General features: G+C 41.1%; 1 protein-coding gene and 1 long non-coding RNA gene across 2 annotated transcripts in view; one reads left to right on the top strand and one right to left on the bottom strand.

The window, feature by feature from the left end:
• Positions 1-3338: 3338 nt before the first annotated feature.
• On the bottom strand, positions 3339-5471 carry LOC148001334 (uncharacterized). Its single transcript, XR_015637437.1, has 3 exons — positions 5224-5471; positions 3674-3843; positions 3339-3500 (listed from the first exon to the last, which is right to left on the bottom strand). It is a non-coding gene; the product is annotated as an uncharacterized LOC148001334 (long non-coding RNA).
• Positions 5472-5695: 224 nt separating this feature from the next.
• Positions 5696-26839, top strand: part of Wdr19 (WD repeat domain 19) — a 62342-nt gene continuing 41198 nt past the window's right edge. The window contains 6 exon segments of the mRNA NM_001191679.2: positions 5696-5759; positions 8781-8872; positions 9225-9290; positions 12684-12809; positions 22290-22405; positions 23862-23977. Coding sequence (NP_001178608.2) covers positions 5754-5759; positions 8781-8872; positions 9225-9290; positions 12684-12809; positions 22290-22405; positions 23862-23977 — 522 coding nt within the window. The 5' untranslated portion in view covers positions 5696-5753.

Raw genomic sequence — 26839 nt, 5'->3', positions numbered from 1 at the left:
CCCGTTGCACTGTCTTGCTTCTGACTTGTGTTGGTGCCTGTGGTAAAAATGACCATAAATTCGTTGTGGCTCTCCCCCTCAAGAGGTCCAGTATATATTTCCATTCCTCTTGAATCTATGCTGGATGCGCACGTTGCTTAACCAATAGGATGTGGTGGGCATCACTTCCTGCCACTGCACCTTCCAGTTTTGCCTCCTATGACTCACTTATGGGAGTCCATAAACTCAGAGTCCAGCCACTGTGTTCTGAGGAGCCCAAGCCATAAAGAGAAACAGCATTCAGCAGGCTACTTGTGAAGAAGCCTTGACCGATGTCTCCAGACTTCTTAAGCCGGTGACTAGCATCTAACATCATATGCATGAGCTATCTTGGATCCAAGCACTACGCTTACAAAAGTCACACAGAAAAACAATCACAAAGAGCCTAGTCAAATGCAAACTGTGCAATAATAAGACAGTCACGCGGAAACAGATGTTAAACTCACTATAACTAGTTTTCATGTTGACTGACTCTGTTGGACTCTACTGGGAGAAGCTGAACATTTGCCATTCCAGACTTCTGTCCATAGAGGCATATACCTCGCTTCTTACATACACTGTTTTAACCTTTGTGGTAGAGAACAGAGTGCCCAGACCACCCTACTACACTTATTTATAATTACTAATATGAATATGACATTTGTATGGCCTTGTGAAACAAAACTATATTCCTTTATTAAAAAAACCTTAAGCTAGGCAGTAACAACATACTTGTAGTCACAGCTACTCAAGATGCACAGACTAGAGAATCACTTCAGCCCAGGAGTTCAAGACCATTCTGGGGAACACAGTAACATTCTATCTCAAATAAGACCAAAGTCAACACCATTTTCTGCCTAGAAAACCTGTCCCTCTTCATGCTCTCTCTTATTGTGTATATTTTAATTTTTCTTCCTTTAAAATTAAATTTATTGTTTGTTTGTTTGTTTGTTTGAGGTGGGGGCATGCCTAAGTGTCACAATTTGTATGCACATGTCAGATGACAATTGCAAGAGTTCTCTTCTTCCACCATGTGGAAACCAGGTATTGAACTCTGGTCATCAGACTTGGCAGCACCACTCTTTTTTTTTTTTTTGTTCTTTTTTTTTCGGAGCTGGGGACCGAACCCAGGGCCTTGCGCTTCCTAGGCAAGCGCTCTACCACTGAGCTAAATCCCCAACCCCGGCAGCACCACTCTTAACCGGTGAGCCATGTTGCAGGTACATCTATTACCTAATGAATATTTGACACAAGGAAAGATAAATATGTCAATATTATCACATCTTGAAGGTGCTTGTCACTGATAATTTTTAGTTTAAATCCAGTTATTTTGTGTGTATGGGTATTTTGCACTGCCTGTGTGCCTGGTGTGCATGGAGGTCAGAAGATGTCAGATCCCATGAAATTGTAGTTACTGATGATTCTGAGTTGTCATGTGGGTGCCTGGGCAGTGAACCTAGATCCTCTCCAAGCTCAGCCTGTGGTCTTTACTACTGAGCCAATTCTCCAGTCAGCCGCTGCCACTGGTATTAAGTACATAAATTAGGAATGCTCTCTAATATGATATAACAACTGGACTAATTACGGTTTTACTGAGCAAGAGTGCTACTAATTTGTAACCCAAGTTTGCTGCCCAGATCTTAAAATGCCCTTTCCTTAGGTTTTATGAAGTTCACCTGTCTTTTTTTAAAAAGCTTACTTGAGATGAAATGTATACACCACTAAATCCACCATTTTGAAGTGTGCAATACCCAACAGTCACAGAATTGCAGAACCAGAACCACCATGTAATAGTCTAAAATTTTCATCACATTTCAAAAAAACACACACACTGCTGTTTTTCTATATGTAAAATTGACCATTGAATGGAGTCCTAGGTGTCTTTTTCTCTGCTTTTGTTCAAGATAGTGTTTCTTCTTGTGGCTCTACCTGTCCTGGAACTCACTCTGTAGACCAGTCTGGTCTCCAACGCAGATATCTGGCTGCCCCTACCTCCTGAGTGCTAGAATTAAAGGTGTGTGCCTCCATAGCCCAGCAATATAACCTCTTCTCGTAAGCAGCTTCTTCCTCTTCATTTGTTTGAGTTGTTATAATGTGTGCTAGTCCTCAGTACAATGGATTATCCATTCACCTCCTGAAGAACACGTTGGTTTCTTCAAATTTTAATAACTATGAAGTTGTTATAAATGCTAATGTCTGGGCTTTGAATGGTATGTTTTCATTTTGTTTGGGTAGATACAAGGAGTACAAGTCCTGGGTCATATGGCAAAGATACCCTTAGCTTGGTAGGAAAATGCCAAACTCTCCTCCAAAGAAACCATTTGTCATCTGTTGAGCTCTTCTGACTAGGATTTGGTCAGACATGTTTTATGCATATTTCAAAATCTTTGGTTTTTTGTTTGGATTTAAAGTTCTTTGTTTTCTTTATTGGTGTTCGGTTAGGTTTATCTTTTGCACATGTGTGCATTTGGAGGTCAGAGGACAGCTTTCAGGATTCTGTTCTTTCCTTCTAGCATGTAGTGTTGAAATTGAACTGAGAATGTCAGTGTTGGCAGCAAATGCCTTCACTCCTGAGCCATGTCCTGGCCCTGCCTTCAATTTTAATGAAGTTCCATTTATCTAGGATTTCTCCTATGGATTGTTCTTTCACACTATTCTCAAAACGAAATCACCAAAACCAAGATCGCTTAAGACTTTCTTCTATATTGGCATCTTAGTTAAGTTTTTACTGCTGTGAAGAGACACCATGACCAAGGCAACTCTTAAAAAGGCAAACATTTGATTGGAGCTGGCTACAGTTTCAGAGGTTCACATGGCATCATACAGGCAGACTTGGTGCTGGAGGAGCCAAGAGCTCTGTATCTTGATCCAAAGAGAGTCAGGAGAAGACTCTCACTGGGCGGAGCTTGAGCACTAGGAGACCTCAAAGCTCACCTACACAGTGACACATTTCCTCCAACAAGGCTACATCTATTCCAACAAAGCCACACCTCCTACGAGTGCCACTTCCTGTGGATCGAGCGTATGCAAACCACCACAATGGTCTTATTTACAATTTAGCATTTCATCTGGTCTGCAGTACCAATGGTTTCAAGTATTTTTTGTGAGAGACTTCTTTCAGATTCCCTTGCACGTGGACATACAGTGGTTCCAGCACCGTGTGTTAGAAAGACAATCCTGCTGCTTCATAGTGCTGCTCTTGCTCATCGTCAAAGATCAGTTGCCTACATCATTTTGGACCTTCCCCTGGGATGTGTTGTGACCTACCAATGTGTTTGTCTCTTCTATCGTCATTACCACACAGTCTTAAGCACACTTAAAAAAATTTTCTTTTTACATTTACTTTATTTAATTGCAGTGGGGAATGTGTGCTGGGCATACATGTGGAGTTCAGAGGGCAACTTGTAGAAGTCAGCTCTTTCTACCACATGGACCTAGAATCAAAGCTGGCAGAAAATGTCTTTACCCATCTTATTGGTCCACTGAAAATAATTGAAAAATAAATAATTAATATTAGTGCACATGTGAGATGCAGGACATGCGTGGTGGCCAGAGAATGACTTTGTGGAGGTGGTTTTCTCGTTCTACTCCAGGGATCAAACTGAGGTTGTCAGGTTTGCACAGTAAGGGTTTTTTACCTGCAGAGGAAGCTCACCTGCCCTGCCACAGTCCCTTGATGGTGAAGTCTTAGAATAGGTCTTTAAATCAGATAGTCTCGGTGCTCCTTCTCCTTTAACAATGGAGTGGTTATTTGTAGCTGTGCCCATTTAAAAACTTAAACTGATCCCAACAGCGGTGTGCCTGTTCTGCACCATCTGCTTCTCCCTATAGATTTCAGAATCCACTTGTTAGTAAACCGGTTAGGATCTTATAATTCCACTAAAGCTACAGACCAACTTGAGGGAAAACTAGCATCTTACAATTCCGAATCTTATGATGGGTTATATGGGTTGCCTCTTCATTTTAGTGCTTTTAACTTTTCATTACATTTACTTGTGTGTGCTGGCACACGTGCCATTGTGTCAGAGGACAACTGTGGTAGTTTGTTCTCTCCTTCCACATTATGTTGGCATTCTGCTGTTTCCTGGGATTAAGTCGTCAAACTTGGCAACAAGGACCCTTACCCACTGAGTCACCTTGCAGCCCTTTGAATTCTTTTAATATGTGTCTTCAGTTCTGGACTGTTCTTCATACCGATCATGTAAATACGGTGCTAGACTTGGGGCTGCATTACATTTTGGGTGGCATTCATATAAATGGCACTGATCTTTTATTTCTGATCTGCTCGTTGCCGAAATAGAGGGGTGTGACTAATCTTTGTGTATTAAGATTATATCCTAAAGGCTTGATATAATTAGCTGTCTCTCTCTGTGTGTGTCTCTCTCTGTCTCTCTCTCCCCCTCCCTCCCTACTGATTTTCTACACACTCATACACATCATCTACAGTTTTTCTACCTCCCTCCTCAAACAGTCTGCTCCTTTTTTCTTCTTATTGCATTAATAGAACTTCCACCAGAATTGAGAAAGAGTCACAAAAGGGAACATCCATGCCTTGTTCCTAGTGGGACCGCTTTCAAAATTCTTAGCATTAGGTACAACATCATACTGTTTACAATTTCTATTGTATGGGTTTTTGTTGTCTTGCTTTTGCTTGTTGGGTTTTGTTTTTTAAGAATTTTACACGTTAAATTTTGTCAAATGCTTTGTTATAGCTATTGATACAACCATGTAGGATTTTTTTTGTTGTTGTTGTTGTTGTTTGGGTTTTGGCTTTTTGTTTTTTGTTGTGTTTTTTTTTTTTTTGGTTTGACAGTGTGTGTGTGTGTGTGTGTGTGTGTGTTGTTTTTTCCATTTGCCCGTTACTACTGTGACAGGGTAAGACAGTGCAGAAGTTTCTCCATCTTGTATACTTACTGAGGCCTTTTTAGGCTTGACTACAATTTTATCTCATTGATGAAAAGTCCTGTGGAAAATTGCCCTACTCTATTCTAGGAACCCGAGGTTCTGATGCCCCGCTAGTGTATCTTAGCTACAGTTAAACTGACTGCAAAAATCCCACTCCCCTCCCTCCAGCTAACTGCTTACGCTTAGCTAAACTTCTTGTTTACCAGGCTCAAATTCTTTTTTTTTTTTTTTAACTATCCCTCCCCAACCACACTAGTTAAAACTGCCTTAATGATCTTGAAAGAAAACGACTTCTCATACCTCATCTCCTTTAGGGCAAAATCAAAAAAAAAAAAAAAAAAAAAACCCTGAAAGAGAAAGTGAGAAATGATACATTAGTTTCTCCAAGCCTTCTACATGTGGACCTTGTAGAAGCCGTTTGGCTCATGAGCCAATTCCTACTCCAAATTTGCAAACGTCTGAGTTCTGCTTTTTTTTCTTTACTGGAATCCTCTTCCCCCATCTACCAGTGGCTTCTGCTCACAGAGCTCAAGACCCTATCCGTCCGCAAGGCCCGCCTTCCTGACAGCCTGACCCAATCAGAGCTCAGGCAGGAAGTTGACCAGTCTCCAAGCATTCAACTTCCCGGGGCTTAGCTCCACCTCCATCACGTGAGTCTATCTACCCTGCCCATCTCTCTCAAAGGAGGGCGCCAAGGGAGCCACGCCCCACGTTCGCTGATTGGTTGCTGTTTGCACGGTCTCCTGGGTGACGAGAACGCGGTAGCCGGGTGGGGGAGTTCTGTTGCGCCTGCGCACTTCCAAGATCGGGGTTGCCGCTGGAGCCTTGAAATGAAGGTAAATAACTTACAAATGCCCGCGGGATGAGAAGACGCGGACCACCTCTGTATTTCTTCAGCTCTCGGAGCGCGACTCTGAGGAGTTTGTGTCCTTGTGCCTCCTTGGAAGTGCTGAGGAGTGGGGAATGCGCCCCGGGAGCGGGCGGGAGGGGATGGGCTTTTAGGGATGAAGGGAAAGCAAACTCTGGAGAGCGGGCCGGAGAGGGAGGCCTGTGGCCTCTGGAATCTGGTAGAAGCCTGATATGAGGATGCCCGAACTATTCAGCGCCTGGAACCAGTCGCTGTGGAGGTGACCCGATATAGCGAGCTGCCTCATTTCTTGTGGCTTAATCCTGGGCAAAACAAGCCCAGAGCCCTAGGGAGAATAAAAAGTCTCTAAAACAGTAATCAAGAATTGCTTGTCCTGTGACTTGTCCTGTGTGCAGAACCCTGGTCGCTAGAACACATGATGGAGAAATCTGCACACCTATGTGCGTCCTCCACTACACTCAGGTTTTCTGATTGGGTTTGTTGTGAATTACACCGGGCCAGCTGCTTCACTCCTGTGATTTACCTCAGAGATACCTACCCCACACTGCTCTGGCAAAGAAATGGAAAGTCCGATTTTAAAATGGTTTTAGCTTTCCTAAAGCTTCTCCGTGGCTCTTGTGGGTTCGTTGGAATTGGCAGATAATTTTGCATGACTTGCTTCTGAAGGGTGATTCACTTTCCAATGTGGAGTGTCAGAAATCAGCAAATACTATTCTCTTTATAGTTGAAACTCCTGTGCTTGAGAGTTACGATGACTTGCAATAAGCATACCTTTGGTTCTCTGGTTGGAAAGCTGTAACTTTTATCTCTTGAATGTACCTAGAGCAGCTATGACTCTGTGGAAGGAAACAGTGTAACCTGTAAGATCACAGCCCAAGTCAGATCTGCCATGGAAGGAATAAAGTCAGGTTTAAGGATGATGTATTCCCACAGATGCAGAAGTAGGATGCTCTTGAATACCTGAGTGTCCATGCCGGACAAAACCCATGTGTGCTTGGGATCATAGCGCACCTCTACTTTAAGTTGCGGCTCCAGGACACTGGTTTTCAGGATGTGGGCACAGAGTATGTTCAGATAGCATTGGAGGGGTTGTGTTGTCACTCAGATCAGAATCTTCTGCCACAGTATCTAAGCTGCATCTACCTGGATAAGAGTGTGATTGATTAATCTACAGTATTTAAATCAAATATGTCTTCATCTAGGATCATGTTCCTAAGTATTCTATATTGTAGCAGTCTGATATAAGAATAATATAAGTCAATGAAATTTCAAATTTTTTACTAAATAGCAACAATAAAATTGTTAAGGAAACAGATAAAAGTGTGATAATACATTTTGTTTTGCTGAGTATCTCTGAAATTTATATCATCATATAACAAAAATTATCAATGAAGCCAGCATTCATTGGTGTCAGTGAATCAGCCCACATCTCCAATCCCATTACTCTGTGGAGCTAGAGGCAGGTGGATTCCTTGAGTTTGAGCTTAGCTCTGTCTACATAGTGAGTTCCAGGATAGCCAGGGCTATACAAAGAGACCCTATCTGAAAAACAAACAAATTGTTCATGGTATCATTTGTGTTTCTCATAGTCTTTGAAATCTGACATATTTTATAATTATGACAAATGCAACTATAAGGACCTCAGTAGACTGTATCAATGTAAAGGTTCCCCACGTGATATATTGCCCAGCAAATGTGCAATGTAAATATATGATGAAGAAATAGGTTAAGTAGTGAGTAAAAGAAGGAATTTTTTTGTACTTTTTTTTTTTTTTTTTTTTTTTTTTTAGAGCTGGGGACCGAACCCAGGGCCTTGTGCTTGCTAGGCAAGTGCTCTACCACTGAGCTAAATCCCCAACCCCCAAAAGAAGGAATTTTAAAGGGGCTGTAAGCATCTTAGGTCTACCCAAGACTTTTAAATAGTAATTTTGATCAACTTAACCCCCAAATCTGTGTCACATAAATTCATGTTTAAATTCTTTCAGCATGCATAAAGCACGTGACATGTTTTTATAAACATGGCATGTTTTTATAAAGTTAACAATTGAAGACATTTAAAGGCATACACCTTTAATACCAAAGGCAAAGGCAGGTGGATCTTTATGTGTTTGAGGCCAGCCTGCTCTAAATAGCAAGTCCTAGCCAAAGCTACATATTGAGATGCTGTCCCAAAGCAGTTAAATAAAAGAACAAAACAAAGTTCTATGATAATCTCTCTTTTACCTTGAAGTCTGTTCTAGTTTCATTCTGTTGCTGTGATAAAGTTACCTGACAAAAACAACTTAGGGGAGCAGGTTTAGTTCAGTTTACAGTTCCAGATTATAGTCCATGGAGAAAGGGAGGCACAATGGCAGGCGCTTAAAGCAGCCAGTCACATCACACCCTCAGTCAAACACACAGAGAAGTAAAGGCATGCATTCCTGCTTGCTTGTTCTCAGATCATTTCTCTTTTATAATTCAGGACCCACTGCCTAGGGAATGGTGCCTCCCACAGTGGGTCTTCCCATATCAAGATAGGCCAACCCAGTGTGAAAGCCCCTCATTGAGCCTGTCTCCCCAGGTGCTCCCAGGTTGTGTCAACAGTTAAAGCTAACCATCACAAAGTCCGTTCTGCTGCACCCACTACTTATATAAGTTCATTGACGTTGGTTTTGTTTTGTTCAGTTTTTAATTTGTTTGTTTGTTTTGAAACAGGGTCTCACTCTGTGTCCCTGGCTGGCCTGTAACTCTGTGTAATCTAGGCTTGCCTGCCCTCACACTCACAGAGATCCCGCTGTCTGCCAGGGGTTAAGCCACCGTGCCTGGCTCGTACATTTATTTATTTATTTATTTATTTATTTATTTATTTATTTATTTATTTATTTATTTTTGAATAAACATCATCATTCATTCTGCATTCTACATATCTGCATGATTAAACTTTGACATATTTTCTGACCAATTCCTCATTTTTTTAAGAATGTAAAACTCATGTTTATTTATTTTTTAGCGCGTTTTCTCCCTGCTAGAAAAGACTTGGCTTGGTGCTCCAATACAGTTTGCCTGGCAAAAGTCATCAGGAAACTACCTTGCAGTAACAGGGTAAGAAAAGAGTGAGTTTGAAATAGTGGCTGTGTGTGTGTGTGTGTGTGTGTGTGTGTGTGTGTGTGTGTGTGTGTGAGAGAGAGAGAGAGAGAGAGAGAGAGAGAGAGAGAGAGAGCGCTCACCTAAAGTGTGCTCATACTGTCTCTTCCGTGGAAATTCTTGTGTGATCGATCTGTAGTAGAAAGAAACACTACCATTAATATCACAGCCTTTTCCTTGGTCATAGCCTTTTAAAATACAAATTATAAAACCACCATGAGAGAACACTGGCATCAGATGAAGTCTACTTTTTAAATGCATGGATAAATAAGCAATATTGAAATAACTTTTTTGTTCTACTTGCTTTCAGAGCTGACTCTGTTGTTAAAATCTTTGATCGCCATGGCCAAAAACGAAGTGAAATTAGCTTACCTGGGTAAGTGCAGGGTTGGACTGAAAACATCAAGCTTTGCTGCCTAAAGCAACAAGAAATTACTGTCTTAAATCAGACTGCATCTGGGCTCTCCAGAGGACAGGTCTAACTCCCAGCACCCACATGGCAGGTCACAACTGTCCAAGATCTGACATCCTCACCAAACATACACACAGGCAGAACACCAGTGTACATAAAATAAACAATAAAAATTAAACCAAATGAACAGCCCCGTCTGTTCTTTTTGTTTTGTTTTCTCTAATTATAAAAAGGATTGCTTTCTTTAGGCCGAAGTTAGTAAAGCATGTGTGTGTCACGAGTTAGAGTTTATATCTGCATACATACATAGTCACAGGGAAGCTTTCTGTCAGTGTGATAAGTGAGTCCAAAATGAGGTTTCTCTGGGGCTGGGGAGATGACTCTGTGGTTAAAGCACTTGCCCCACAAACAGGAAGACCAGAGTTCAGATCCTGAGAACACATAAATACCAGGGCAAGGGGAGAATGGTGGTTCACCCAAAGCCTACACACACACACACACACACACTCTCTCTCTCTCTCTCTCTCTCTCTCTCTCTCTCTCTCTCTCTCTCTCTCTCCCCTACACATGAAAATGAAAACAAGATTACAAAATAAGGATTTTCCCATTAGGAATACCCAATCTGTATCTATTTTGGCCTTTCCTCTCCAGCATATCATTAGAGAAAAGTTCCTTAGAGAATGAAGATGTCTTCGGCTGTTGGGAATCACTGTGAGTTCAGTGTAGAGTAGGCACTCAGTAGAGTAGGCACTCAGCGGGTACTAACGTGGAGACTCCCTGGCCCCAGTGGACTGTGCTGCTGTGCTTTTCACTGACTCTCTGCTCTCATAGTTCCCTTTATCTGTTGCCCATCTCTCCAAGTCAAGTGGTTTCCTTCCCCAGCTTCTCCCGCCTGTCTGCCTCATCCTTCTGAAGCGTGTTTCTCCATCTCCCACGCTCCTCAGTGTTGCTTCTGATTAATGTATTTTGAGAAATGAGATTAAATTAGTTACTTAGTGATTATGCCTAAAAGAAGGCACCCAGTAAAAAGGCTGCCCTGAGTACATTGTGGGAGCTTCATTGTTTATCTGTGACCCCTGTTTCACTTGTATAAGGACCTCATCTAAACTCTGCAGCTGGATTCCTGCTAGTTGAATTTGACCAGAGAGGATCTCCAGACCGATAAAATGCTAATTGTCAGTCTTAAGTTGGCAAATGATAACTTTGTCAACGATTTGAAAACTTTGCAATTCTATGCTCCCCAAAATTTCTAAAACTGTTAAAGGAAATTAACATTCTCAAACACATCTTAACCATTTGAAAAATAAAGTAATTGCCAATCAAAATGTAAATCAAAGTATGTTTTAGCCACTACCCAAGAGCAAAGAGTGGCCAGTTGAAAAATAGCATTGTATAAATGAAGTCTGTTTTTTTGAGAATTGGAGAAATTATAAAATTAAAAAATTACATCTATGATATATATATATCATCTATGATATATATATCATCTATTATATATATATTTCTGAGATAGTATCTCATATAGCCAGGCTTGCTTTGAACTCGGTATGTAGCTGCGGATGACCTTGAACTCCTGATCTTGCTCACTCGTTCCACCAAGTGCTTGGTACTGACTGTCTAGTTAGGGTAACTGTTGCTCTGATAAAACACCATGACCACAAGCAAGGGGGAGGGAAGGGTTTATTTGACTTACACTTCCATATCACTGTTCATCATTAAAGGAAGTCAGGATGGGAACTCAAAAAGGGAAGGAGCATGGAATGAGGAGCGTTTTCTCGGCTGCCTTCACATAGAATTCAGGACCATGAACCCAGAGGTGGCCCCACCCACAATGGGCCAGTCTCTTCCCTATCAATCACTTGTTAAGAAAATGCTCTATGGGCTGGCCCATAGCCCAACCATATGAAGGCTTTTTCTCAGTTGAGGCTCTAGCCTCTCTGATCACTATGGTTTGTGTCAGTTGGCATAAAACTAGCCTGCATAGCTGGGCCCTTGAAACACAAACAAGCCATTGTTAAGCCATAACCTTTCCCTCCTTGTTCATCCCTAAGACCACACATTAATAAACACATCACAATATAAAGTCCCACATACTTAAAAAGTTCCACAGCCTTTAAAAATTCAAACACTTAGAAATTCTGTCTCTTTAAAATATCCAGTCTTTTTTCAAATCCAGAGTCTTATAAAAGCTAATGTCTCTCAACTGTGGGTTCCTGTAAAATTAAAAAAATAAGTTACTTTTTACTTTGGGAGGGAAGAACCAGGGCACAAAGGAAAACCAAACTCCAACTGTAATTAACTCAGTGCCCAGTGTCTAGGATCCATTTCTGGGCTCCTGGGCTCCTCCAAAGGCCTTGGGTCACTTCTCTGGCCCCTCCCTTGGCAGCACACACAGCTTGTCTTCTAAGCTCAGCCAGAGTCCACTCCACTGCTGCTGCTTTTCTTGGTGGTCATCCCATGGTACTGGCATCTCCAAAGTGCTGGGGTCTCTGCTGTAACTGGGCTCAAGTTTCACCAATAGCCTCTCCTGGGCTCTCTTTATGGTACCAAACCTCAGCTTCTCGTGTCCCCTTCATCCTGGGCCTTCAACTGCTACTGAGGCTGTAACTTCACCAAAGTCCCCTCCTAGCTTCTCACAGTGCCAAGCCTTAGCTGCTGTCCATGACCCCTTCATCCCTTCAAAACCAGTACCAGCTGGGTGATATTATACTGCCAAGTTCTGTGGCCAACATGAGGTGCAACCTTAGCCGCCTCTGGAACACAGCTTCTGTGTGCTGAGGAATCACTTCCAGAAAATTTTACTTCAGTGATGCTGGTCTCTTCTAAATCACTGCTAATGTCTCAGCTTCAGCGAACCAGCATCGATTATCCCAGCAAAGCAAAGGTGGTTCTGGAGTTTTGTTAACCACAGCTGACTCAAGCCTCAGCTGAGCTTCACTCAGAATGTGCATTGGCCCAAATAAAGTTCTTGACACTCAGAACTGCAGAAGCCGGGCCTCCACCCCCTATATCTCTACCTTCCGCACGCCCACAGAATACCTCACCAAGCTTTAAACTCTCAGTGGCTTTTCTAGACCAAAGTTCCAAAGTCCTTCCACAGTCCTCCCCAAAGCAGCATAGTTCTGTCCGTCACACAGTACCTCACTATCTCGCTGCCAACTTAGGCTAACTAGAGCTTCTACTGCTATGATAAAACCCCATGACCAAAAGCAGGATTTATTGGGGAGGAAAGGATTTATTTGGCTTATGCTTCTATATCATGATCCATCAGAGAAGGAAGTCATAGATGGCTGGGTGTCTGTTTCTTCCGTCTGACGTCCGAGACATGGATAGTAATGGCATCCTCTTTCCTAAAAGCAACTGTGTTGCCATGGATTGGGACAAAGATGGTGACATCCTGGCGGTGATTGCTGAGAAGTCCAGCTGCATCTATCTATGGGACGCCAACACAAATAAAACCAGCCAGCTGGACAACGGCATGAGGTGAGGACACCTTCGCTTACTAAGTGGTGATCTTAGCGCTTCTGTCATTTTGTATCATTTTATTAATGTCAGTAATTGCACTTTTATTGGGATGTATATATATGGATACACACACACACATAATGGTATTTTAACAGATGCATGCATTGTGTACTGGTCACATCAGTGTAATTAGCAATTCCCAACTTTGTAGTTATTTTTAAATCACTGAGCAATGTTACTGTTTGCTGTCTTCCAATTATTTTTGAAGTTTGCACTGAGAAATGTGACTCTCTGTCCTTTTACTGCTGAAAGTGTTTACTGTTCTGATTTTGGAGACACAATGATGAATCCTCCTCCCCTTTTTTTTTGAAGTTGTCTTTTTGGTGTTTTGTTTCATTTTGAGACAGGATCTCATGATGTAGCCCTAGCTGTCCTGGAACTCACTATATAAACTAGGCTGGCTTAGAACTCACAGAGATCTGCCTGCCTCTGCCTCCTAAGAGCTGGGATTAAAGGCATTTGTGTGCCACCATGCCTGGCCATGAGTTCTTGTTATTGTCTTGCTTTGCTTTGGTTGTGGGTTTTTTGACACAAGATCTTACATAGCCCAAGCTGACCTGGAGTTCATTGTGTAGGTAAGGATGACTGAACTCTAATCCTCTTGGCCCTGCCTCCTAAGTGCTGGGATTACAAACCTACACCTGTATTAATTTTCTTATGAAAGAAAAACCCTATTTCTTTTATGGTTGTTGTGTGTAATCCTCCCATTAATTAGAATAAAGATGATTTGGCCACTCATGGTGGCACATACCCTTGATCCCCCAGGAGCAGGCAGATCTCTATGAATTCGAAGCCAGCCTAGTCTACATAGCAAGTGCGAGGACACACAGGACTACATAGAGAAACCCTGTCTTAAAAAATAAAAACAAAAGAATAAAGATGTTATGACTGTGAAATAGCTTCTTTTTATTAGTTAGTTAATGTATTTACTTTACATCCCAATTGCAGCTTTGCCCCCTCTCCTCCCAGTCCCTCCCTCTCACTCACCTCTCCCACCCAACCCCTCCCTTTCTCCTCTGAGAAGGGGAGCCCTCCCATGGATATCAAACTGCCTTGGCATATCAGATTGCAGTAGGACTAGTGCATCTTCTTTTATTGAGGCTAAACAAGGCAGCAGTTAGAGGAAAGGGATCCAAAGGTAGACAGCAGAGTCACAAACAGCTCCTGCTCCTTCTGTTAGGGGTTCCACGTGAAGATAAAGTTGTACATCTGGGGGCTGGGGATTTAGCTCAGTGGTAGAGCGCTTACGTAGGAAGCACAAGGCCCTGGGTTCGGTCCCCAGCTCCGAAAAAAAGAACCAAAAAAAAAAAAGTTGTACATCTGTTGATATGTTCAGGGGGCCTATGTCCATCCCATGCATGCACTCTGGTGGGTGGTTCAGTCCCAGTGACGCCCTACAAGCCGTTACTTGATTAGGTTAGTTGATTCTGTAGATTTTTTTGTGTGTGTGTCTTTGTCCTCTCTGGCTCCTTCAATCTTTTCTCCCTCTCTTCCACAAAGTCCCTTGAGCTCCACTTACTGTTTGGCTGTGGGTCTCTGCATCTGTTTCTATTGCCTGCCGGGTGAAGCCTTTCAGATGACAGTTATGCTAGGCTCCTGTCTGCAGTTATAGCAGAATATCATTAATAGCGTCAGGTGTGGGGTGTTCTCTCTCTCTTGGCATGGGTCTCAAGATGGACCAGTCATTGGTTGGCCATTCCCTCATTTCTGCTCCTCTTTATTCCTCCCCATCTTGTAGGCAGGACAAATTGTGAATCGAAGGTTTTTATGGCTGGGTTGGTGTCCCCTCCCTCATTGGAAGTCTTACTAATTACAGGAGGGGCTGTTTAAGGTTCCATATCTCCATTGCTAGGAGTCTTAGCTAGGGTCAACTTCATAGATTTTTGGGAGTTTCCACTGTCATAGGTTTCTAGTTCATCCCAGAGATGCCTCCCACTGATTCCAGTTCCTTCCCCAGTTTTCTCTCTCTCTCCATCCTCACTACACTTCTTTGGATCTGTGGATTGTAACATGGTTATCCTGTGCTTTATGACTAATGTTCACTTATAAGTGAGTACATACCATGTTTGTCCTTCTGGGTCTGGTTTATCTCACTCAGGGTGATCTTTTTTAGTTCTATCCATTTGCCTGCAAATTTCATGATGTCACTGTTTTTAATAGCTAAGTAATATCCATTGTGTAAATGTATCACATTTTCCTTATCTATTCTTTGGGTAAAGGACATCTAGATTGTTTCCAGTTTCTGGCTACTATGAATAAAGCTATTATGAACATAGTAGAGCAAGTATCCTTGTGGTATGATGGAGCATCTTTTGGGTATATGCCCGGAGTGATATAACTGAATCTTGAAGTGGAACTATCCTCATTTTCTGAGAAACCACCAACTTGATTTTCAAATGGCTATACAAGTTTGCACTCCAGCCAGCAATGGGGGAGTGTTCCCCTTGCTCCATATCCTCACCAGCATGTGCTGTCACTTGAGTTTTTGATCTTAGCCATTTTGATGGGTTTAAGATGACTCTCAAAAGTTGTTATGATTTGTATTTCCCTGATGATGAAGGATGTTGAACATTTCTTTAAGTGATTCCTGGCCATTAGAGCGTCCTCTGTTGAGAATTCTATGTTTAACTCTATACCCCATTTTTAATTTAGGTTTTTGGGGGTCTTGAGGTCTAATTTCTTGAGTTCTTTATATATTTTGGATATCAGTCTTCTGTCAGATGTAGGGCTGGTGAAGATCTTTTCCCATGCTATAGGCTGCCATTTTGTCCTATTGACAGTGTCCTTTGTTTTACAGAAGCTTTTCAGTTTCTTGAGGTCCCATTTATTAATTGTCGATCTTAGTGCCTGAGCCATTGGTGTTCTGTTCAGGAAGTTGTGTCCTGTGCCAATGCGTTCAAGGCTATTCCACACTTTATCTTCTATCAGACTTAGTGCACTGGTTTTATGTTGAGGTCTTTGATGAACTTGGACACAAGCTTTGTGCAGGTGATAGAGATGGATCTATTTGCATTCTACATGCAGATTCAGTTAGAGCAGCATCATTTGTTGAAGATGCTTTCCCTTTTCCATTGTATGGTTTTGGTTTCTTTGTCAGAAATCAAGTGTCCGTACGTGTGTGGATTTACTTCTGGTTCTTTGATTTGATTCCATTGATCAACCTGTCTGCCTTTATGTTACTACCATGTGGTTTTAATTACTATTGCTCTGTAGTACAACTCGAAATCAGGGATGGTGATATCTCCAGAACGTCTTTTTTATATAGGATTGTTTTAGCTATCCTGGGTTTTTTGGTTTTTCATATGAAGTTAAGAATTGACCTTTCAAGGTCTGTAAAGAATTGTGTTGGAATTTCGATTGGAATTGCATTGAATCTGTAGATTGCTTTTGGTAAGATAGCCAATTTTTTTGCAATATTAATCCTGCCAATCCATGAGCATGGGAGATCTTTCCATCTTCTGAGGTCTTCTTCAGTTTCTTTCTTCAGATCTTTCACTTGTTTGGTCAGACTCACAGCAAGATATTTTATATTATCTGTGGCTATTGCGAGGGGTATTATTTCCCTAATTTCTTTCTCAGCCTATTCGTCATTTGTATAAAGAAGCACTGCTGGGGTTTTTTGTTTTGTTTTGTTTCTTAGTTAATTTTGTATCCAGCCACTTTGTTGAAGGTATTTCTCAGTTATAGGAGCTATAGGTAGAATTTTTGGGGTCACATATATACTATCATATCATCTGCAAATAGTCTCCTTTTTAATTTGTATTCCCTTGATCTCCTTTAGTTGTCTTATTGCTCTAGCTAGACTTTCAAGTACGATATTGAATAGATACAGAGAGAGTGTCCTTGTCTTATTCTAGTTTTTAGTGGAATTGCTTTAAGTTTCTCCCCCATTTTATTTTATGTTGGCTATTGGCTTGCTGTATATTGCCTTTATTGTGTTTAGGTGTGCAGATCCAAGGTGCATATCTTTAAACACAATAAAATCAACTGTGATCTCTCCAACACTTTTATCATGAAGGGGTGTTGGATTTTGTTGAAGAGTTTTTCAACATCTAATGAGATGATCACGTGGGGTTTTTTTCTTTCAGTTTGTTTATATGGTGGGTTACATTGATGGATTTTTGTATGCTGAACCATCTCTGCATCCCTGGGATGAAGCATAGTTGACGATGGTGGATGATGTTTTTGATATATTCTTGAATTTGGTTTGCAAATATTTAATTAAGTATTTTTTGCATTGATGTTCATAAGGAAAATTGGTCTGAAATTCTGTCTTTGTTGAGTCTTTGTATTGTTTAGGTATCAGGGTGACTGTAGCCCCATAGAATGAATTCCGCAATGTCCTTTCTATTTCTATTTTGTAGAATAATTTGAGGAGTATTAGTATTAGCTCTTCTTAGAAAGTTTGGTAGAATTATGCCCATCTGGTCCTGGACCGTTTTTGGTTAGAAGACTTTTAATAACTGTTTCTATTGCCATATGTCCAGAGCCACCCATCTGCTCATGCCTTTCTTTACCTGAGCTAGGTGTTTTCCACTTCATGGGCCCTTGTTTCCAAGTAACATATGTGGGGGTTACCACCGGCAAAGAATACTGGAGACTTTCTGCTAGCTTGCTTCTACACAAGAATGAGTTTCACTCTATTGTTAGTTAGAGATATTGAAACTTATTGTAGGTAAGAAGTTTCTGGGAAATCAAAACTTATACCATTGGTTTCTGATGTGATGAATGTTTATCATTACCCTGACTACCAGTTTGTGTTATGTGATTTTTTTTCTGCTTATGAGCAAGTGCTTTTTGCTTGATTAAATGAGACTTGATCAGACTACTGTCTTGTCTCCAGTTCTTGCGCCTCTTGTCCCATCCATCCCACTCCCCTCTCCAGGGTCTCCGTTGGTATTCCCGCAGGCCAGGACAGCCACAGGGCTTATAGATCTTCTTAAATTGTTTGCCTGATCTTGATTTAACTTTGGCAAGTGGTATTGAGCAAACCATCTATTTCGTTTAGGTTTTTCAATTTTGTGGAGTAAGGTTTTTGAAGTAAGACTAATGACTCTTTGGATTTCCTCAGTGTCTGTTGTTATGTACCCTTTTCATTTCTGATTTTGTTAATTTGAATATTCTCTCTACCTTTTAATTAGTTTTGCTAAGGATTTGTCTATCTGGCTGATTTTCTCAAAGAACCAACTCTTAGTTTCATTGTTTCTTTGTTCTCTTCATTTCTTTTTTTTTTTTTTTTTTTGGTTCTTTTTTTTGGAGCTGGGGACCGAACCCAGGGCCTTGCGCTTCCTAGGCAAGTGCTCTACCACTGAGCTAAATCCCCAACCCCTATTTCTAATATATTAGCTTCAGCCTTGAGTTCGATTGTCTCCTTCCATCTAGTCTTCTTGGGCATGTTTGCTTCTTTTTGTTCTAGAGCTTTCAGATGTGCTGTTAAGTTGTTAGTATGATATCTCTCCAGTTTCTTTATGAAGGCACTTAGTGCTATTAACTTTCCTCTTAGCATTTCATTGTGTCCAGTAAGTTTGGGTATGTTGTACCTTCATTTTCTTTTTCATTGAATTTTAGAGTCTTTAATTTCTTTCTTATTTTCTTGCTGACAGTGATCACTGAGTAGAGAGTTGTTCAGTTTCCATGAGTGTGTAGGCTTTCTGTTGTTTCTGTTGTTGTTCAAGTCCAGCTTAATCCTTGATAGTAATAAAATACAGAGAGTTTTGATCTTCTTGTACATGTTGAGGCTTGTTTTGTGACCCAGTATGGTCAGTTTGGAGAAGGTTCCATGAAGTGCAGAGAAGAAGGTGTATTCTTTTGTGTTTGGGTGAAATGTTCTGTAGATATCTGTTAGGTCTATTTTATTCATTACATCTGTTAGTTTCATTATTTCTCTATCTAGCTTCTGTCCAGAATGACCTGTTCATTGGTGTGAGTTGGGTGTTGAAGTCTCCCACTATTAATATGTGGGGTTCAATGTGTGATTTAAGTTTTACAAATGTGGGTGCCCTTGCATTTGGGATATATTCAGAATTGAGACATCTTCTTTGTTGATTTTTTATATAAAGCATCCTTCCCCATCTCTTTTGATTAATTTTGGCTGAAAGTCTATTTTATTAGATATTAGAATAGCCACTCCAGCTTGCTTCTATTTGCTTGAACAATCTCTGTTGCTGAGGTATGTTTCTTGTATGTAGCAGAATGATGGATCTTGTCTTCATATCCACTCTGTTAGCCTGTGTCATTTTATGGGGGAATTGATTCCATTAACGTTGAGAGTTATTAATGACCAATATTTTAAATTCCTGTTAGTTTGATGATAGTGGTTGTGGTGGTGGTGGTGTGTGCCTCCCTTCTTTTGGTTTTGCTGGTGTAGACTTAATTTATTTCCTATGTTTTCTTGAGTGTAGTTAGCTTCCTTGGGTTGGAATTTTCATTCTAGTATCTTCTGTAGGGCTGGATTTGTGGATAGATACTGTTTATATTTAGTTTTTAATGAAATATCTTGTTTTCTAAGGTGATTGAAAGTTTTGTTGAATATAGTAGTTTTGGGCTGGCATCTGTGGTCTCTTAGAGACTGCAAGACATCTACCTAGGCCCTTTTGACTTTTAGAGTCTCTCTTGAGAGGTCAGGTGTAATTCTGAAAGGTCTGCCCTTGTATTGTATTTGGCCTTTTTCCCTTGTAATATTTTTTCCTTTGTCTGTACATTTTATGTTTAGTTTATTATGTGGTGGAAGAATTTTCTTTTCTGGTCCAATCTATTTGGTGTTCTATAAGCTTCTTGTATGTTTATAGGCATCTCTTTCTTTAGGTTGGGGAAATTTTCTTCTATGGTTTTGTTGAAAATATTTTCTGGACCTTAAAGCTGGGAATTTTCTTCTTCTTCTATTCCTATTTCTCTTAGGTTTGGTCTTTTCCTAGTGTCCCAGATTTCCTGGATGGTTTGTGTCAGGAACATTTTAGATTTAACATTTTCTTTGACTGATGTATCAATTTCTTCTATTGTATCTTCTTCACCTGAGATTGTCTCTTCCATACCTTGTATTCTGTTCATGATGCTTGCGTCTATAGTTCTTGTTCTCTTACCTAGGTTTTCCATCTCCAGGAATACCTTCTTTTAAGAAGTCTTTCAGTGAACATACTGAAAATGACAATGATCAAACAAAATTTATATGGAAAATCTGGAGGTGAGATGACAGCAGTGGTGCACAACGAAAGCCCCTACATCAAACAAAGTAGACAGCAAGGGCATGGCAGAGCGTGCTCTCCCCTCCACGTGTCTCCTGAAAGAAGAGTGCAGGCCATTCACTCAGCATGCATTTGTTTGTTTGTTTAATTTATTTGGTAAATGGGTATGGATGTGTGCATGACAACATGCATGTGTAGATGACTGTATGCATGTGTGCATGACTGTGCATGATTGTGTGTGTACACTTGTATGTGAATTCCAGGGATTGAATTTATGCCATCAAACTTGGTAGCAAGTGTGTTTACCTGCTAAGCCAGACCTGCAATAAAATTTTAACTAAATGTTTACTTTATTCACCTGTTATTGCAGCTAACATTTCATATACTTTATTAGTATTTCACTTCCAAGTATCATCATATAAATGACCTTTCAGATTGAATTCAGTGATTCAAATTGTATCAGCTGCACACTGAAGTTTTGGTGCTCTCATTCCAGGTTAGCCAGGCAAAGTCTTCTCCCACTTAACCTTTATCCTTACTCAATGTTATGGGAAATAGAGAAAAAGAGCTCTAACACACACACACACACACACACACACACACATATGTATATATACATATATATGTATATATATATGTGCTCAGCCAAGATACATCCTTTTTAAGGTTATGAATTGCCAGTAGTTCCTCCAATTTTATATGCCATGTTATTAAAAGCTACTTGTCATCCCCCTGTCCCTTGTGAAATTGTATGTGGTGCCAGTTGTGTGTGTGTGTGTGTGTGTGTGTGTGTGTGTGTGTGTGTGTGTGTGTGTAGACCCAGGACTGATCACTTGATCACTCTCTACCTTATTCACTGAACCCAGAGCTTACCAGTATGGGTAGTCTAGCCACCTTGCTCTGGGGATCCCACTCACTCCTGTCTAACCAGCACTGAAATTACAGGCAGGCCCACTAGGCATTTACACAGATTCTAAAACTCCAATCTGCTCCCCTCACACTTGTGTACCAAGCACTTTGTCTACAAAGCCATCTTCCTAGACTTCAAAAACTACCATAAAAAAACAAACCAAACAAGAAACAATGCTTACATTTCCTGTCACCACTCTAGAGCCAGTGGGACCTGGGAGAGACAGGAGCTGATTATCGAGGTGGAATAAAGTCTCATGCAAGAGCCAACTTTATTCAGAGCATCAGACAATTTATTCTCTGAGGGTTAAGTAGAGTCATGTAAGAAAAGTGTACAGTCACAAGGGCAAGCTGCATGAGGTGAAGACCACACAGGGCAGACAAACTACACATTGCAGAAACATGTTTTTCCATGGGGTACATAAATAAATGACAGTAGCCAGTTGTAATGAATGATCTGAAAGAAATTCACTCCTATCTACTGCACCTGGGAGGAGCATGCACATACATTCCAAAAACAGTTCTGTGTTTTGAAGAAACTGAGTTCTTAAGACTCTGTCTTATTTTCTTGTGGTTTTCTCACAAGCACTCAGAATTCTTCTCATTCAACTCCATTCTTGGGCCATGTTCCAACAGTTTTCACTAAAAATCTTACCATAATTATACTTAAGACCATTCTTAGTAACACAAATCACCCTGTGAATTTGAGGTTCTGTAACAATTGATGTCTAAATTCTATTATTATTATTATTATTATTATTATTATTATTATTCTACCTGCTGCCAATTTTTTTACTCTGTCTCCAATTTTTCTTTTAAACTTTTTATTTATTTATACTATATATAAATTTTATCTTCTATGTATGGTCTTGCCAACATGTATTACTGTGAACCACATGTATTCCTGGTGCCTTCAGAGGCCAAAAGAGGGTGTTGGATCTCCAGCAACTGGTGTTACAGACAGTTGTGATTACCATGTAGGTACTGGAAATCACACATGGGTCCAGCAAGTGTGCTTAGCCTCTGAGCCATCCTCTGCCACCTCCAGAATTCTTTTAGCATGTAGTCTTCATCTAAAAACCATAAACTGTGTGAGTTTTCTGTTTGTTTTTTGTTTTGTTTTGTTTTGTTTTTTTTCGAGACTGAGTCTTACTGTGTAGCTATGGCTGGCCTTGAACTCACAGAGATCTGCCTCTTGAGTGGTAGGATTACAGCTAAAAGCCTATGAACTGTAATGTCACTCTTAAGCTTATAAGCAGAAGTTAAAGTTATACATGAAGTATTTCTCAGAGGATTCTTAAGGGGTTATGATTGTGAATTGTTCTGTAATATATATTTAATGTTACAGGGATCAAATGTCTTTCCTTCTTTGGTCAAAGATTGGAAGTTTCCTGGCTGTGGGGACCATTAAAGGAAATTTGCTCATTTATAATCATCAGACATCTCGAAAGATTCCTGTTCTTGGTAGGTTCTGCCTAGAAACACTGCTCACGTCTGCAGTGATTTTCTGAAAGTCGGTTCCATTGTCTCAGACTTCCCTGAGATGGCACAGAAAAATGTGTAGAGAAAGGTTTCCCTGGTCCGTCTAAGATATCTGTCCAAGAAGATCCCTCTCCTGCTTGCTAAGATTTCCTGAAGTGCCCAGGGCAGACTGAATTAAGGTCAGCATGTGTCTTTGGCCATCAGGACATTAACAGTCCGCATTTCCCCTCTCACACCCAGGCTCTGTCTCTAGACATGGAGTAGCTCATATGCGTATCAACGCCTGTTGACCCACATGTTAGTTAGTTTTAGTCAGTGTGGTTGTATTATACTATATACAAGTTTGAATCCACATAGTAAGTGAACCAAAAAATCCTTACCCGACCTGGTCTCCAGTTGAATGTAGACTTTGGAGTGTGAGTAGTTTGCCCATTTGACCTTGCATGGAGAGCTCTGGCTCCTCCCCACTCTGTTCACTTTGAAGGTCGACCCTTTTCATTGTACCTTCACACTGACGAGTGGTAGAGAGAGCAGGGCTAACTGCATGCATGTGGCCAGGAAAGCATGCCCACCACTAAGGGAGGCAGCAAATGCTGGCGATAGCGGCACCTACAGGACACTTGAGGAAGTGCTTTTCATTAAGAGCAGTGAGTCGTTTCAAATTATTTTCACATGTATCTCTTTAGTATTAATTTTAATTCTTTTTCTTTTCTTTTTTTCGGAGCTGGGAACTGAACCCAGGGCCTTGTGCTTGCTAGGAAAGCGCTCTACCACTGAGCTAAGTCCCCAACCCCTTAATTTTAATTTTTAATGATGAAAGATAAATAAAAGCATCACTAATCTATTGTTAAGACCAAACTAAAATTTTCTTCCAGTTACAAAAATCAACTTTTTCCATATGAATTGTCTGTATGACTCCTGTAGACCAGGCTAGCCTCGAACTCAGAGACTTGCCTGCCTCTGCCTCCCAAATGTTGGGATTAAAGGTTCTTATATCAAAGCTGACTTACCATGCACAGTAAAGTGAAGAGAACTTTACTGCTTGGAGATTTGCTGCCTTTAAGATATTATAAGTTTGGGTTGGGGATTTAGCTCAGTGGTAAGGCCCTGGGTTCAGTCCTCAGCTCTGGAAAAAAAAAAGTTTTAAAAAGATAGTACAAGTTTGGTTCTGTGATAAATCAACAAAATTTGTAGAGGGAGCCATTTTTCCTGCTTAGGCCTGTGTCTGTTATCCAGACAAAAAGTTGTTATATACCATTATTTTAATTTCTAGCTTAGTGATGAAGTATTTGATATAAGCTTGCATAGGCACTAAGGCTTTGATGGGAGTAGATCCCCTGGTCTGTTCAGTCCCACAGCACTTAAGATTAGCATCATGCATTTTATATTTATCCATTTTGAGAAGTCCAAATGTCAGCAAAAATTGCCTCTTTTTCAGGAAAACATACTAAGAAAATCACATGTGGATGTTGGAATACGGAGAATCTCCTTGCTTTGGGAGGCGAAGATAAAATGATTACAGTTAGTAACCAGGAAGGCGACACAATAAGACAGGTAACACGCCACCACACGCCACCGTCTCTCTATGTGACACTTCACTTTTCCTTGTAATAAACAGCTTTTTGTCAAATCAATGTATAAAGGTCTATCTAAATCACTGTGTGTACTATGCTTATGATTCCGTATTTTTAAAGATACTGATATCATTTATGTGTGTGAGTGAGTGTGTCTGCCTGCAGTTATGTACATAGACCGTGTGCACGCCTGGTTCCCACTGAGGTCAGAAGAGGAGGTCAGAATTCCTGGACCTGGAGTTACCGATGTTTACTAACCACCACGTGGGCACTGGGAGCTGAACCTGGATCCTCCGCAAGAGCAGCAAGCGCTCTTAACTGCTGAGCGTCTCTCCAGCCCCAGTTTTATGTTCTAAGTATCAGAAACCTTTGTCTGTTCCCACGCATCCATACATATGTGCAGCACCCAGATACACGGGAACACACACACACACACACACACACACACACACACACACACACACACTCCTTGTTTATGTATTACTTGGATTTTTTTCTTTTTCTTTTTTTTTTCTTTTCTTTTCTTTTTTTCAGAGCTGGGGACCAAACCCAGGGCCTTGTGCTTGCTAGGCAAGCGCTCTACCACTGAGCCAAATCCCCAACGCCGATTTTTTTCTTTAAAATGAATAAGTTAGCTATTAAAGGAAATATGTTTACCCCTTTGGTATCAAATGGATTATCAGCTCTGTGGTTCCAGTCAATATGTTTGTAAAGTTTTATTTATACATGCATGCTGATAAATGTCAAGAACTAGAGAATTGTGGACTTGGAATCAAGCTTCCTGATGCTAAAGCCAATACCTTTAATGGATATGTTAAATAGTTTCTGAAGTAATCCTAACTAAATCTCAATTAAGATGAAATCCATCTTTTGTTGAAATTTCCCAAACTTGATTTGATTCTAAGAGGGTCTCTTCTTGCCCTAGTGTACTGTGTAGTCTATACCTCGGTGCCCTAGTGTACTGTGTAGTCTATACCTCAGCACCCTAGTGTACTGTATAGTCTATACCTCAGTGCCCTTGTGTACTGTGTAGTCTATACCTCAGCGCCCTAGTGTACTGTGTAGTCTATACCTCAGTGCCCTTGTGTACTGTATAGTCTATACCTCAGTGCCCTTGTGTACTGTATAGTCTATACCTCAGTGCCCTAGTGTACTGTGTAGTCTATACCTCAGTGCCCTAGTGTACTGTGTAGTCTATACCTCAGCGCCCTAGTGTACTGTATAGTCTATACCTCAGTGCCCTTGTGTACTGTGTAGTCTATACCTCAGTGCCCTAGTGTACTGTGTAGTCTATACCTCAGCGCCCTAGTGTACTGTGTAGTCTATACCTCAGCACCCTAGTGTACTGTATAGTCTATACCTCAGTGCCCTTGTGTACTGTGTAGTCTATACCTCAGTGCCCTAGTGTACTGTGTAGTCTATACCTCAGCGCCCTAGTGTACTGTGTAGTCTATACCTCAGCACCCTAGTGTACTGTATAGTCTATACCTCAGTGCCCTAGTGTACTGTATAGTCTATACCTCGGTGCCCTAGTGTACTGTGTAGTCTATACCTCAGTGCCCTAGTGTACTGTGTAGTCTATACCTCAGCGCCCTAGTGTACTGTGTAGTCTATACCTCGGTGCCCTAGTGTACTGTGTAGTCTATACCTCGGTGCCCTAGTGTACTGTATAGTCTATACCTCAGTGCCCTTGTGTACTGTGTAGTCTATACCTCGGTGCCCTAGTGTACTGTGTAGTCTATACCTCGGTGCCCTTGTGTACTGTGTAGTCTATACCTCGGTTCCCTTGTGTACTGTCTGTGCTAGGCTGTACTGGCTGAAATGCTGCAATGTCTGCTTAGGCGCATGGATAAACCCTCCTTGGTCTGTACTATACCCACAACTGGAAATGGGATGCATTCATCAGCTGCTGCTGTATAACAAAATATCTCAAAATGTAGAAGCTTAAAACATCAGTGTTTCATTGTTGTTGACAAGGAGTCCAGATGCAGGATCTCCCACAAGGCCGTTTCTAAGCTTACTCACATAGATGTTGGTAGAGTTCAGCTCCTTGCAGATTTCTGTTCCTATGCAAAATCACACTGTACACTGTAAGTCCCAATCCCTTGCCAGGTGGATCTCTCCCGTGCTGTGGTTGAATGTGGTTTGTTGCCCCAGGGTTCGTGTGTCTGAAGTTTGGTCTTTCATGTACATACTGTGGAGAAGTAGGGAAACCTTTGAAGAGGTGGAGCGTAGTAGGAGGTGATGGAGTGTGGACAGGAAGGAATTCGTGTAGCTTTTTGGGACTCTTATAACTAAGCAAAGGTTGTTGTAAGACATTCTTCACCTTCACTATGACTTTCCTATTCACACACACCCCTGCCGTGATACTAGGTAGTCTCCTAAAAGACACATGGCCTTTCCTGATAGGTTACCAAATTTTGTGGTACAGCTTTTATGCCTTCCTTATAGCTTTGGGCAATCAGTGGTAGCAATCAGTAAAACTTTAGACTATGAATCTTTAAGAGACAGAAAACAACCTAAATCAGACAGAGTGCAGGCGAAGTTTATCCCAAAGGTGTGTGCTCAGTTCACGAGGCCCTGTGCTCGGTCCTTAGCACCAGTAAATAAGTAAGTAAATAGTAAGCGATTGCAAGTCCCGCATTATGTAAGGCCATGACAGCTGTGGTGGTGTGTTCTCCTGGCTTCCTCGTGTAGCAGTAGAGAAGTGGGTGGGTTACCCAGGATGCTGGCTCCCTTCCACCCCAGCTTCTGCCCTCTTCTAGGATGCATCCTTATTTGCCCGCTGGAAGCTACTGGCCCCAGATGACATCTGCATTTCAGCCCAGGGAAAGGAGGAAGG

This window comes from Rattus norvegicus, chromosome 14, assembly GCF_021556685.1.
Source record: "Rattus norvegicus strain SHRSP/BbbUtx chromosome 14, alternate assembly SHRSP_T2T, whole genome shotgun sequence".
Lineage (NCBI taxonomy): Eukaryota > Metazoa > Chordata > Mammalia > Rodentia > Muridae > Rattus > Rattus norvegicus.
This window is presented reverse-complemented; position numbering and strand designations above follow the sequence as displayed.